Below are 14,283 nucleotides of genomic sequence, written 5' to 3' on the forward strand. Positions count from 1 at the left end.
TGGGTGGCAGGGTGAAATGTGAGGAGGATGTTAGGAGATTACAGGGTGACCTGGACAGGCTAGGTGAGTGGATGGATGCATGGCAGATGCAGTTTAGTGTGGATAAATGTGTGGTTATCCACTTTGGTGGCAAGAACAGGAAGACAGATTACTACCTAAATGGAGTCAAGTTAGGTAAAGGGGCAGTACAATGAGATCTAGGTGTGCTTGTACATCAGTCAATGAAAGCAAGCATGCAGGTACAGCACACAGTGAAGAAAGCTAATAGCAAGCTGGCCTTCATAACAAGAGGAATTGAGTATAGAAGCAAAGAGGTCCTTCTGCAGCTGTAGAGGACCCTGGTGAAACTGCACCTGGAATATTGTGCGCAGTTTTGGTCTCCAAATTTGAGGAAAGACATTCTGGCTATTGAGGGAGTGAAGTGTAGGTTCACGAGGTCAATCCCTGGAATGGCGGGACTATCTTATGTTGAAAGATTGGAGCGACTGGGCTTGTAAACCCTTGAGTTTTGAAGGCTGAGAGGGGATCTGATTGAGACGTATAAGATTATTAAAGGATTGGACACTCTGGAGGCAGGAAGCGCGTTTCCACTGATGGGTGAGTCCCGAACCAGAGGACACAGTTTAAAAATAAGGGGTAGGCCACTTAGAACAGAGTTGAGGAGAACCTTCTTCACCCAGAGAGTGGTGGGTGTATGGAATGCTCTGCCCGAGGAGGCTGTGGAGGCCAAGTCTCTGGATACTTTCAAGAAAGAGTTGGATAGAGCTCTTAAGGATAGTGGAATCAAGGGTTATGGGGATAAGGCAGGAATAGGATACTGATTGAGGATGATCAGCCATGATCATAATGAATGGTGGTGCTGGCTTGAAGGCCAGAATGGCCTACTCCTGCACCTATTATCTGTTGTAGGGATTCTGTGATTCGATAATGAATCAAATCAAATTTTAAAAAAATAGTTGTCACAGAAAAGCTGCACCTCTCTTTCCAACCAACAGCCATCACTACATACATGAAAAACCTAACTTTTGAGCACTCCCTTTAGCATCTGTATCCTGGCTGCAACTAAAACCATCCTACTGCTGAAACTGCCTCAAAGACCAGTGTTGTTGTTGCCTCGGACGTGAGATGCCTGTTGGAGCAGGACCCACTGGTGAAAGCTCATACCTCATGTAGCCTTTCCTCCCTCACTTCCGCGAGTTTTAATGCAAGGTGTCTGAGGGGGACAAAGTCGACTGTGAAAGAAGGCAAACAATAAATGGAAGTTAAGGGACATTCGCCATCTAGTGCTAGTGGGCATTGGCTGAAATCCGCTTTGGGGACTGAAGACGGAAAAGCTCAGAACACTTCCCCCCCCCCCCCCCCCCCACTCTCTCTCTCTCTCTCTCTCTCTGCTTTCGTTTCTGGTGATCAGTTTGGAGTGTTTCTTCGGCAAATGTGAGGTCGATGTGTGACCGCGAGTGGAAGTCTTGAACAACCACGAGGAAGAGCTGAGCACGGGCAGACAGAGAGAGTTTGCAGTTCAGGGGTGTTTCTGCTGGACCCGGGGGCAGTGTGCTGTGGAGGAGACGCATTCCCCCCCCCCCCCTCTCTCGAGATTCTCATTCCCCAGGGGCTGGCTGGTGGAAGAAACAGCGCAGACACAGAGAGAGAGAGAGAGCTCTGCATCCTGCAGTAAGTGGAAGGGAAAGTTACTGTTGTTGGGGGGGGGGGGGGACCTCGGGAGCGCTGCTGTCATTGTGGGAGATTCGATGAGCTTTCTAACTTGGGCAACCTCCCCGTTGTCAGCCGGGGACCAGGGTCACCGCGAGTCTGCTGGCATCCCGCATTGTGTCCGCGTCTGGTATTCAAGGCAAATCTCACTTACACATGTGAACTGGACATGCTACCTTTGGTCAGGTTGGATAGTCCTGCCACTCCCGAGTTTCCAGTCCCGAGTTTGACTGCAATTGCTGAGTTGCACTGCTTTTCCCGACTTATACTGACATTCCTGATTCACTCTGCCATTCCTGATTTATATTACCATTCCCAATTCATTCTGCCATTCTGGATTCATTCTGCCATTCCTGACTTAGATTGTCATTCCCGATTCATTCTGCCATTCCTGATTTTTTCTACCAGTCCTGATTTATACTCGTATTCCTGATTTGTTCTGCCATTCGAGTGATATATTGCCATTCTTCATATACACTATCAATTCCTAGTCATGCTTCCATCCCCCCATTATGCCATACTTCCCAGATTATACTGTTAAACCGGAGTTATATTGTCAGTTCTGAGTTCTCCTGTAATTCTTGAGTTATACAATCACTGATGCTATACGTTTATATATTTATTTATAAATATACATTTATACATTTATTACTGCTGTTATACATTTCACATCTGCAGTGTTTTTTTTCCTGGTTCTGTTTCCATTCCTGAGTTTCACTGTCATTTCCAAGTTATGGTGTGCCGGTGTCAGACTGGGGTAGACGCGAGGTCTGCAGATGCTGGAGATTCAGAGTCGAGAGTGTGGTGCTGGAAAAGCACAGCAGGTCAGGCAGCATCCGAGGAGCAGGAGAATCAACGTTTCGGGCAAAAAGCCCTTCATCAGGCACCACACTCTTAACTAAAAAATCACATAACAACAGGTTATAGTCCAACAGGTTTATTTGAAAGCACTAGCTTTCAGAACGCTGCTCTTTCGTCAGGTAGCTGTAACCTCACACTTTAATGCATTGTCTGAGCTGAGATGTCATCTATTTTTATAAAACCTTAAGTTAGCTTGAGAATGTGACTTAAAAGAAGTTCTGGGATTTACATATTAATGAACTGAAACCTGCAACCCATTCTAAAAGATGAATGACTTAACAGCAATGAAGGATTGTTCAATATATCATCAGTTGCATGATACTGTCATCTTTTGCTATAAATTATATGTTCTATATAAATTTTATGATCCTGCTCTACTAGTTACCTGAAGAAGGAGCAGAGTTTAGATCAGAACGGTGCTGGAAAAGCACAGCAGATCAGGCAGCATCCGAGGAGCAAGAAAATCAACGTTTCGCCCTTCATCAGGAATAGAGGCAGGGAGCCTCCAGGGTGGAGAGGTAAATAGAGGGGGGTGGGGTGGGGAGAAAGTAGCAGAGAGTACAATAGGTGAATGGGGGTGGGGAGGGAGGTGATAGGTCAGAGAGGAGGGTGGGGGAAAGTAGCAAAGAGTAAAAGCTACAGAAGGAGCAGCACTCTGAAAGCTCGTTCTTCCAAAATACCTGTTGGACTATAACCTGTGTGTGATTTTTAACTTTGTCCATTCCCAACTTTTACTGCCATTCCTAAGCTATATTGTCATTTCCCAGTTATAATGCCAATTGTCAGTTACACTTCCCATGTTTTCCCATTAGTTTTCATTTGAGCGTATGATTGTGTAACATGGAAATCAAACATTCCCATTAATTCTGTTGTCTCCCCAGCAGATGGGTGACCTTACAGTTGCCCCACAATGGTTTTCTGATGTGTAACTGCAGTCTCAGTGAATTCTGCTGAACGTTGGACATGCAGTATTTCTGAGCACGGTGTATGCTCTCTGCCAGATGAGAGACATCCCTCCTAAGTGTTAATGGAAGAGGTGCAGAGGTGTTCCTCCTTGTGTAAGGGGATCAAGAGTTACTGGGAGAAGGCAAGAGAATGGAGTTGAGAAATATATCAGCCATGATTGAATGGCAGGGCAGAATTGATGGAACAAATGATTTACCTTCAGACGTTATAGTGTCCTGGTCAATATCCATTACTCAACCATCATCAAAAAAGGAGATGGTCAATACCACATTGGTGGATGTGTGCATAGATTTAACTGCCCGAATATAACATTGATCAGGAGCACTGCGGAAAGCGAGGTTGGAGAGGAGGGTTTGTCTACAGAGTCAGTATGGGTGGAAGTTAGAAACAGGAAAGGAGCAGTCAATTTCTTGTGAGCTTTCTACAGGCCCCCAATAACAACAGAGACACGGAGCAGGAGATTGGGAGGCAGATTTTGGAAAAGCATAGAAGTAACAGAGTCGTTGTCATGGGTGACTTTAACTTCCCTAATATTAATTGGAACCTCCTTAGTGAAAATTGTTTGGATGGGGCAGTTTTTGTCAGGTGCGTCCAGGAAGGATTCCTGATGCAATTTGTAGACAAACCAACTAGAGGGGAGGCCATTTGGGATGTGATGCTTGACAATGAACCAGAACAGGTGTCAGATCTCTCAGTGGGAGAGTATTTCGGTGAGAGTGATCGCAACTCCCTGACCTTTACTCTTGTCATGGAGAGAGATAGGAGCAGATGGTATGGGAAAGTACTTAATCGGGATGGGGGGGAGGAATTACAATGCTATTGGGCAGGAACTGGGGCGCCTAACTTGGGAACAGATGTTCTCAGGGAAAAGCATGACGGAAATGTGGAGATTGTTTAGGGAGCACTTGCTGATAGTGCTGGACAGGTTTGTCCCATTGAGGCAGGAAGGGATGGTAGGGTGAAGGAACCTTGGCTGTTGAGGGATGTGGAACATCTCGTCAAGAGGAAGAAGGAAGCTTACTTAAGGTTGAGGAGGCAAGGATCAGACAGAGTTTTAGAGGGTTACAAGTAGCCAAGAAGGTACTAAAGAATGGACTTAAGAGAGCTAGAAGGGGGCATGAAAAGGCTTTAGTGGGTGGGATTAAGGAAAACCCTAAGGCATTCTACAGTTATGTGAGGAACAAGAGGATGGCCAGAGTGAGGGTAGGGCCAATTAGGGATAATGGAGGGAACTTGTACCTGGAGTCAGGGGAAGTAGAAAATGTCCTTAATGAATACTTTGCTTCAGTATTCATTACTGAGAGAGACATTGATGTTTCTGAGGACAGTGTGAAACAGACTGGTATGCTAGAACAGATTGATGTTAAGAAGGAGGACGTGTTGAAAATTTTGAAAAACATAAGGATAGATAAGTTTCCTGGGCCAGATGGGATAGACTGAAGGTTACTACAGGAAGCGAGGGAAGAGATTGCTGCGCTTTTGGTGATGATCTTTGCATCCTCATTGTCCACTGGCGTAGTACCACATGATTGGAGGGAGGCAAATGTTATTCCCTTGTTCAAGAAAGGGAATAGGGATAATCCTGAGAATTACAGACTAGTCCATCTTACATCAGTGGTGGGCAAAGTATTGGAGACAATTCTGAGAGACAGGATTTATAGTTACTTAGAAAACTATAGTTTGATTAGAGATAGTCAGCATGGCTTTATGAGGGGCAGGTCATACATCACAAACCTTGTTGAATTCTTTGCGGATGTGACAAACACATTGTTGAAGGTAGAGCAGTGGGTGTGTTGTACATGGATTTTAGCAAGGCGTTTGATAAGGTTCCGCATGGAAGGCTCATTCAGAAAGTAAGGAGGCAAGGGTTACAGGGAAACCTGTCTGTCTGGATTCAGAATTGATGGCCCATAGAAGACAGAGGGTGGTGTGAGATGGAAAGTATTCAGCCTGGAGCTTGGTGTTCCAGGGATTGGTTCTAGGACCTCTGCTGTTTGTGATTTTTATAAATGACTTGGATGAGGGAGTGTAAGGTTGATTAGTAAGTTTGCCGATGACACAAAGGTTGGTGGAGTTGTGGGTAGTGTGGAGGGCTGTTGTAGGTGGCAATAGGACATTGATGGGATGGAGAACTGGGCTGAGAATTGGCAGATGGAGTTCAACTTTGAAAAGTGTGAAGTCATTCACTTTGGAAGGTCAAAATTGAATGCAGAAAATAGGGTTAAAGGCAGTATTCTTGGCAGTGTTGAGGTACAGAGGGAACTTGGTGTCCATGTCCAGAGATCCCTCAAAGTTGCACCAAAGTTGATAGGGTTGTTAAGAAGGTATATGGTGTGTTGGCTTTCATTAGCAGAAGGATTGAGTTTCAGAGCCATGAGGTTATGCTGCAGCTTTGTTGGGCAGTGGTTAGACCACACTTGGAATATTGTGTTCAGTTCTGATCGCCTCATTATAGGAAAGATGTGGAAGCTTGACAGAGATGCAGAAGAGATTTACTAGGATGCTGCCTGGACCGGAGGGCATGTTTATGGAGAAAGGTTGAGGGAGCTAGGGCTTTTCTCATTGAAATGAAGAAGGATGGGAGGTGACTTGATAGAGATGTACAAGATTTGAGAGGCAAAGATAGAGCGGATAGCCAGAGACTTTTTCCCATGGCGGAAATGTTTATCACGACGGGGCATAATTTTAAAATAAGGGGGATATCAGAGGTAGGTTCTTTACACTGAGAGTGGTGGGTATGTGGATTGCACAGCCAGCAGTGGTAGTAGAGTCAGATACATTCGGGACATTTAAGCGACTCTTGGATAGGCACGTGGAAGATAGTACAATAAAGAGTATGTAGGTTAGTTTGATCTTAGACTAGGATAAAAGGCTGGCACGTTGAGGTCCAAAGGGCCTGTATTGTGCTGTACTGTTCTATGTTCTACTTAATCAAACTAAAGTACTTTGAGATATCCTGCAGTCCCAGAGTCTTGGAGTCATAGCGATGCGCAGCACAAAAACAGACACAGAAGTAGGCCAACTCATCTATGCCGACCAGGTATCCTAAATTGATCCAGTCCCATTTGCCAGCACTTGGTCCATATCCCTCTAAACTCTTCCTATTCATATATCCATCCAGATGCCTTTTAAATATCGTCATTGTACCAGCCTCCACCATTTCCTCTGGCAGCTCATTCCATACACACACCACCCTCTGCGAGGAAATGTTGACCCCAGTCTTGAGGGGTGCTCTATCAGTCATTTTTCTCATTTACAAATTGTCTCACAGTACAAAGCAATTATGCTATCAAATGGATTTAAAACATGGAGAAAAATAAGCAAAGAACTACGGATGTTGGGATTCCAAGACTAAAACAGAAATTGCTGGAGAAACTCAGCAGGTCTGGCAGCATCTGATGAGAGAAAGTAGAATTAATGTTTTTCCAGCAATCTCTGTTTTTGTTGAAACAAGGAAGGGTCCAGTATTGGCAATGCTCTGTCCTGCAGTGGCAGTATGCAGTCGTAGTCTCTTTGAAGACTGGAAGGCTCATTAATTTTCTGGAGTGGATTTCAAGCAATCTGAATCTATAATTTTCTTAAACCTTGAATTCCCACTTAGTGTGCCGAACTAAGTGATCACTGTGGTAAGAGGAAGTCTACACTCTTGTGAATGACCATGACTACAAGGTACAGTAAGAGCCCTACAGACTTCAGGTTCCATAGAATCACAGAATCTCTATAGTGTGGGAGCAGGCCATTCAGCTCATTGAGTCCACACTGACTGTCTGAACAGCATCCCACCCAGACCTATTCCCCCTACTCTATCCCTGTAACCCAACATTTTCCATGACTAATCCACCCAGTGCACATCCCTGGACACTGCAGGCAATTTAGCATGGCCTATACACTGAACATACACATCTCTGAACTATGGGAGGAAACCCATACAGGGATGGGGAGAATGTGCAAACTCCACACACACACACACACACACACACACACACACACACAATCACTTGAGGCTGGAATTGAACCTGGGTGCTTTGAGGCAGCAGTACTGAACACTGAGCCACCGTGTCACCCATGTCTGAAATAAAACCATAAGACCATATATATAGGAGCATAATTAGGCCATTCATCCCATCAAGCCTGTCCTGCTATTTGATCATGGCTGATATGTTTCTCATCTCCATTCTCCTGCCTTCTCCCTGTAATGTTTCATCCCCTTACTGATCAAAAATCTATCTATCTCTATCTTAAATGCATTAAACGATTTGACCTCCACAACGTTTTGCAGCAATAAGTTCCACAGAGTCACCACCCTCTGGCTGAAGAAGTTCCTCCTTATCTCAGTTCAAAAGCATCATCCCTTCACTCTGAGGCTGTGGCATTGGTCCTCGCCTGCCCTTTTGGTGCTTGACCTTGCTTCTTTCACTCACGGTCAGTTAGTTACACTTAGAGTAAAGGTATTTATCTATTACCTGCCTACTAGGACTTCTGTAGCTAAAAGAATTACCCAGCCTTATGAAAATAAGGAGCTTTTGCTACACTTAGACAAAGCACTGGTCAAACGACACTGTGAACAATTTTTGTCTCCTTGTCTAAGGGAAGGTTTTGGCAGTCCAGAGGAGGTTTACTAGGTTGATTACGGATATTGAGAGTTTCTCTTAAGAGGAGAGGTTGAGTAGGTTGATCTTGTACTCATTGGAGTTTAAAAGAATGAGCAGACTTCTTATTATTAAACATGATTATTAAGGAGCTTAACAGTGCAGATGCTGAGAGTTTGTTTCCCCTTGTAGGAGAGTCTCTTACCAGAGGACATCATCTCAGATTCAAGAGTCGTAAATTCAAAACAGAGATGAGGAGGAATTTCTTCTCCCAGAGAGCAGTGAGTCTGTGGAATACTTTATGCAGAGACCTGTAGAGGCTGGGTCATTCAGTATATTCAGGGCTGAGACAAACAGACTTTTAATTAGCAAAGAATCAAGGATAATGGAGATAAGGCAGGTAAATGGATTTGAGGGTTATCAGATCAGTTGTGATCTCATTGAATGATGGAGCAGACTTAGTAGGCTTAATGACCTCTATCTGTGCTGTAAACATCTACCTAGTTCCACTTCATTTATTGTTTGATGGAATGTGGATATAGTAAATCTCTAATTCCTCATGAACTCTTTGGTTCTCTTGGCCACTTCGGAGGACTGTTAAGAGACAACTACATGCCTGCAGTCTGGAGTTACATCTAGACTAGGCCAGGTAACAATTAACAATCATTAGTTATTTTGCAAAGGTTGCAGAGGTAGTAATTGAATTAAATTTTTACGATATGCCATGGTCCGATTCAAGCCCAAACCCGAGCACTTTAACCTGGGCCACGGGATTACTGGCCCAGTAAAAATATCCCAACACCTTCTGCAAAATTGGATGCTGACAGGAAGGTGATTTGTCTTTGGGGGTATCCACATCCTATCCAAAACAGCAGAGCAATTCTTATTAAAATAATCTGTCTCAATTGCCCCATTCCTTCGTCATTGTATTTAAGTGACATTGAGTGAGCTGGGTGAATGAGATGTAACAATAGCTCTTCACATATTCAGAAAACCACAAAGTGTTTCACAGGCAATTAAATACTTTTGAAGTGAAGTCACTGATGTAATGTGAAGGCACTCAGAAGTTAATTTGTACACCTCAAGCCTCCACAAATAACATTGCAATAGCAACTAGATAACCTGTTCTGGAGCTGATTTGGAGACGGTGGTGTTGGACTGAGGTGTACAAAGTTAAAAATCACACAATACCAGGTTATAGTCCAACAGGTTTATTTGAAAGCACTAGCTTTCGGAGTGCCGTTCCTTCATCAGGTGGTTGTGGAGAATCTCCACAACCACCCGATGAAGGAGCAGTGCTGTAAAAGCTAGTGCTTCCAAATAAACCTGTTGGACTATAACCTGGTATTGTGTGATTTTTAACTTTGTTCTAGAGCCGACAGTTAAGGGATAAATCCAGACACTAGGAAGATCTCTTCATCCACAAGTGATGCTGAACTTGTGCACCACTTGGTGTTATGGTTTGAAATTTCATTGAAACAATGGAAACTACAACAATGTGGCACTCCGTCTGCACCTCACTGAGGTAACAAACTAGATTGTATCTTCAGATCTGCAGAATGTGACTTGAGCTTTCTAATTCAGAGGTGAGAAGATAACTTAGTAAAACTGACACTATGTCAGCACTCAGACAAGATCTACCTGTAGAATTATGCAACATTACAAGGAATCATTTCAGAGAGAAAGGAGTGAAGAGGGTAACAGATGCAGAAGAATAATAATTTCAATTTAACTATTGTCCCTGGAGCACTGCTTTTCGAGGAGGTTTCAATACAACAAACACATTTCCAACAACAATATGGTACATTGATAGCACACCTTTAACATAGTGAAACCGAGCAAGGATGTGGAGCATGATCATACTAACGTTGACATTACGTGATATCAGGCCAGATGACCAAAAGCTTGTTGAAAACAGTAGATTTTAATTAGTTGCTTCAGGGAGGGGAGAGAAAGGAGAAATTTAGGGAAGAAATTTCAGAGCTTAGGACTGTGGCAATTGAAGCAATAACCGCCACTGTTAAAGCTATTGAAATCAGGGAGTCAAAAGAGGTGAGGTTTGGAAGAGTGCTGAGATTTTAGAAGGTTCTAAATCTGAATGGAGATAGGGAATAATGAGACATCTGAACATAATGATGAGAGTTCCAATTCCATTAGTTGTTAGATTGAGAGCCAATATAATAGAGAAAAATTCATAATATGTCAAATTTAATGCCCTTGGTTACTCTTTCAGATATTCTCATATTCGGAGGAACATGCGCCACCTTGTTTATTGTGAATGAAAGGCCTTCAAGCAGATACAATGGCAAACCTGCCATCTAATAACTGCTCCCTCAACAAAGAATTGGAATCTTGCTATCTGCCCATCATGTACATTATCGTATTTGTCACTGGATTCATCGGAAACAGTGTTGCTCTCTGGATGTTCATCTTTCACATGAGGCCTTGGAGTAGCATCACCGTTTACATGTTTAACCTCGTCCTGGCTGACCTCTTCTACGTCTTCTCTCTGCCGGTTTTAATATTTTACTATTTCAAGGAAAGTGATTGGATCTTCGGGGAGGCCCTGTGCAAACTGCAGAGGTTCATTTTCCACGTTAACCTCTACGGGAGCATCTTGTTTCTGACCTGCATCAGCGTCCACAGGTACACGGGGGTGGTGCACCCCATGAGATCACTGGGCAGGTTGAAGAAAAAATCAGCCACCATTGTGTGCATGTGCGTGTGGGTTGTGGTCATGGCTGGCATCTCCCCAATACTGTACTTCTCCCGAATACGACAGGACACCAATAAAGCAAACTTTTCTCGACCAGATGCAAATAAAACAATAAAAACCATTTGCTATGACACCACGTCTAAAGAGCTCTTGGACACTTATTTCATTTACAGCATGCTGACTACATTCTTTGGTTTCTGCGTCCCCTTTGCCACCATCTTGGTCTGCTATGGATTTATTGTGAAGGCCTTAATATCTAACGACATGAGGACACCTCTCCGGGGCAAGTCTGTGCGTCTCGTCATCATCGTGTTGGCCGTTTTTGCCATCTCCTACCTCCCCTTCCATGTGATGAAGAATCTTAACCTACAGTCCAGACTCTATTACCAAGGGCCAGAGACATGCGAGTGGAACAAGAGGGTCTACGCCACTTATCAGGTGACCCGCGGGCTTGCCAGCCTCAATAGCTGTGTGGACCCTATCTTGTACTTCCTGGCGGGAGACACTTTCAGAAGGAGATTCACTACTACTGCTTCAAAGTTTATCAATCGGAATGAGTCTATAGTCTAGGAGATTAAAGAATTCACTTTGTGCCACAATAGCCAAGTACTAAAATGATGATGATTCCTTCTAAACCAAAACAATGTAACCTCGATTATCTGAACGACGTGGACGGGGAGTATTTTGATTGGATAATCGAATGCTCAGGTAATCGAATGTTCGGATAATAGTTTGCCCAAGCATCAGGAACTTGAGATCTTGTTCAGATAATCCGAAATTGGATAATCGATGTTCAGATAATTGGATAATCGATGTTCAGATAATCGAGGTTGCCCTGTAATGTACATTTACATAAAACTTTTAATGTAGTTTAAATGCCCCAAGACACTTCCCTGGAGCATTATCAGAAAACTGACAAGTCAGTATTAAGGCAGGTGACCGGAAGTTTGATCAAACAGGCAGTATTTTAACATAACGGAGAAATATTGAGGAAGTTGGAAAGGATTGAGGAGGGAATTGCAGAGATTAGGTTGCAGGCTGGAATATATGTGAGGTCAAGATTGCTTACAAAAAATGATTGGATGAGGTTTGGATGAGGTTACAATGAAAAGGTAATTAAAAGACTTGGACTCAAGGGTGAAAACATTGAGAACTGATCTGTTGCCTGATCAGCGCGTTCAGAGATATGGGTTAAAATGCAGTGAGCAGATAATTACTGGAATTTTGGATGAGCTCAGCTATCAGAGAATGGCTGAATTGTAGATTCAATATCTTTTTGGGGTTTACAGTTGCCTTAAGGATTATATTTGAGAATAGAGGGAAAAGTATTAAATATTTTAATACAGGAAAGTCAGCTGAGTGAAGTAACCCATGGTTAAGCACTTGGTATTGTCTAACTTATTCTTTGGCCTAGACCCAGTTGTTCATGCCACTGTTTTGAAGTTTTCAATTTTAGAATAGGAATAGTACACGTATTAAAATATGGACTTACCGTCAATGTTATTAAACCTCTAATAATAGGACCATATCTATGTTAATCTGGACAGGAAATATTGTGTCTTTATCCTCCGTGTTTACACTGTTGCATAAAAGTCACAGCTTTACTGAAGACCAAAATAGAGCTCTGTGTACTTGAATAACTGATTAAATATTATTTTGTATATTTTCTTCAGTCTGAGAGTCTTCTCTGTAGTGAATTTCTACACAGCACTGTCTGCTGCTGATAATTGCATTGTATCCTGTTATTGTTCAGCTTCACAGAATTGTGGATGATTCATCACACAGAGGGAAACAGACCACATTAGTATCCCTGTTCTGCACAAACCTCAATCCATCACATTTCACCTCCATGCAATCAGCATATTGTTTCAACTGTCATGTGTGTACCAGCCTCCATGTAAATACATCAATGCCATTCTCAACTACTGCTTGTGGTAGCAAGTTCTACATTCTAATCAATCATGACCAAAGAGGTTACTCCTGAACTCACTTGTTGGGCCCATCTCCCCACAGACAGAAACATTGTCTCCTTGTGAACCTCATCATGGGAAGACAGAAGTAGGACAAGGCTATTTGGTCCTTCAAGTCTAGTCCAGTATTTAATATGATCTGGTTGAGTCATGGAGCTGTAGAACATGGAAATAGACCCTTCGGTCCAACTCATCCACATCGACCAGACATCCTAATTTGACTTAGTCCCATTTGCCAGCATTTGGCCCATAGCCCTCTAAACTTTTCCCATTCATATACCCATCCAGATGCCTTTTAAAAGTTGCAATTGTACCAGCTCCCTCCACTTCCTCTGTCAGCTCATTCCATACATTCATCAAAAACGTTGCCCAAAGGTCCATTTAAGATGTTTTCCCTCTCACCTTAAACCTTTTTCCTCCAGTTTTGGACTTCCCGACCCTGGGGATAAAAAATTGGCTTTTCATAATTTTATAAACTTCTATGGAGTCACTCCTCAGCCTCCAATGCTCCAGGGGTTTCAACTTCACTTTTATCTCTGCCTCCCATCGCACTTGATTCCCTTGTCTGTCAAGAATCTGTCTAACAGCTTCCTCTGTTCACCAGGGAAGAGAATTCCCCAAAATTGTAACCCTCTGAGCAAAAAAGATTCTCATTTTTAAAAGACCACTCTGAGTCTCCTCTACAAGAGGAAACATTGATAGGATGGTGGAGTGGGCAGAAAAGTAGCAAATGGGTTTCAGTCCGGAGAAGTTTGAAATTATGCATTTGGAGAGAACAAAACTATGGAACTCACAGTAAATCGATGGATATAGCAAGGGGATGAGGAAGTGAAAGAGTGTGGAGTTCATGTCCACAGGGCTCTGAAGGATGGGTAGATGAGATAGTAAGGTTTAGAGTAGTGCTTGAATAGCACAGCGGGTTAGGCTGGTGTATTCCCAATTCCTCCGCCTCTGCTACATCTGCTCGCAGGAGGACCAGTTCCACGACAGAACACACCAGATGGCTTCCTTCTTTAAAGATCACAATTTCCACTCCCACGTGGTTGACGATGCCCTCCAATGCATCTCATCCACGTCCCGCACCTCCGCCCTCGAAACCTACCCATCCAACCGCAACAAGGACAGGACGACCACCACCACTCCCCCCACCACCCCAACCCCGATCTTCACCTTCCACCCTACCAACATCTTCATACGGTCATAGATGTACAACATGGAAATAGACCCTTCTGTCCAACCTGTCCATGCTGACCAGATATCCCAATCCAATCTAGTCCCACCTGCCAGCACCCGGCCCATATCCTTCCAAACCCTTCCTATTCATATACCCATCCAAATGCCTCTTAAATGTTGCAATTGTACCAGCCTCCACCACATCCTCTGGCAGCTCATTCCATACACGTACCACCCTCTGTGTGAAAAGGTTGCCCCTTAGGTCTATATTATATCTTTCCTCATCTCACCCTAAACC

The 14,283-nt window shown here is 43.5% G+C and overlaps 1 protein-coding gene across 1 annotated transcript; it reads left to right on the top strand.

The window, feature by feature from the left end:
* The first annotated feature begins 1,406 nt into the window (after nt 1-1,406).
* On the top strand, nt 1,407-12,508 carry LOC140478749 (P2Y purinoceptor 1-like). The gene is made up of 2 exons (XM_072572080.1): nt 1,407-1,671; nt 10,360-12,508. Exon 2 carries the CDS (start codon nt 10,405-10,407, stop codon nt 11,410-11,412), a length of 1,008 nt encoding a protein of 335 aa, XP_072428181.1. The 5' UTR covers nt 1,407-1,671; nt 10,360-10,404; the 3' UTR covers nt 11,413-12,508.
* The last annotated feature ends 1,775 nt before the right edge of the window (nt 12,509-14,283 follow it).

The sequence above is a fragment of the Chiloscyllium punctatum genome, chromosome 6 (assembly GCF_047496795.1).
Source record: "Chiloscyllium punctatum isolate Juve2018m chromosome 6, sChiPun1.3, whole genome shotgun sequence".
NCBI classification, from domain to species: domain Eukaryota; kingdom Metazoa; phylum Chordata; class Chondrichthyes; order Orectolobiformes; family Hemiscylliidae; genus Chiloscyllium; species Chiloscyllium punctatum.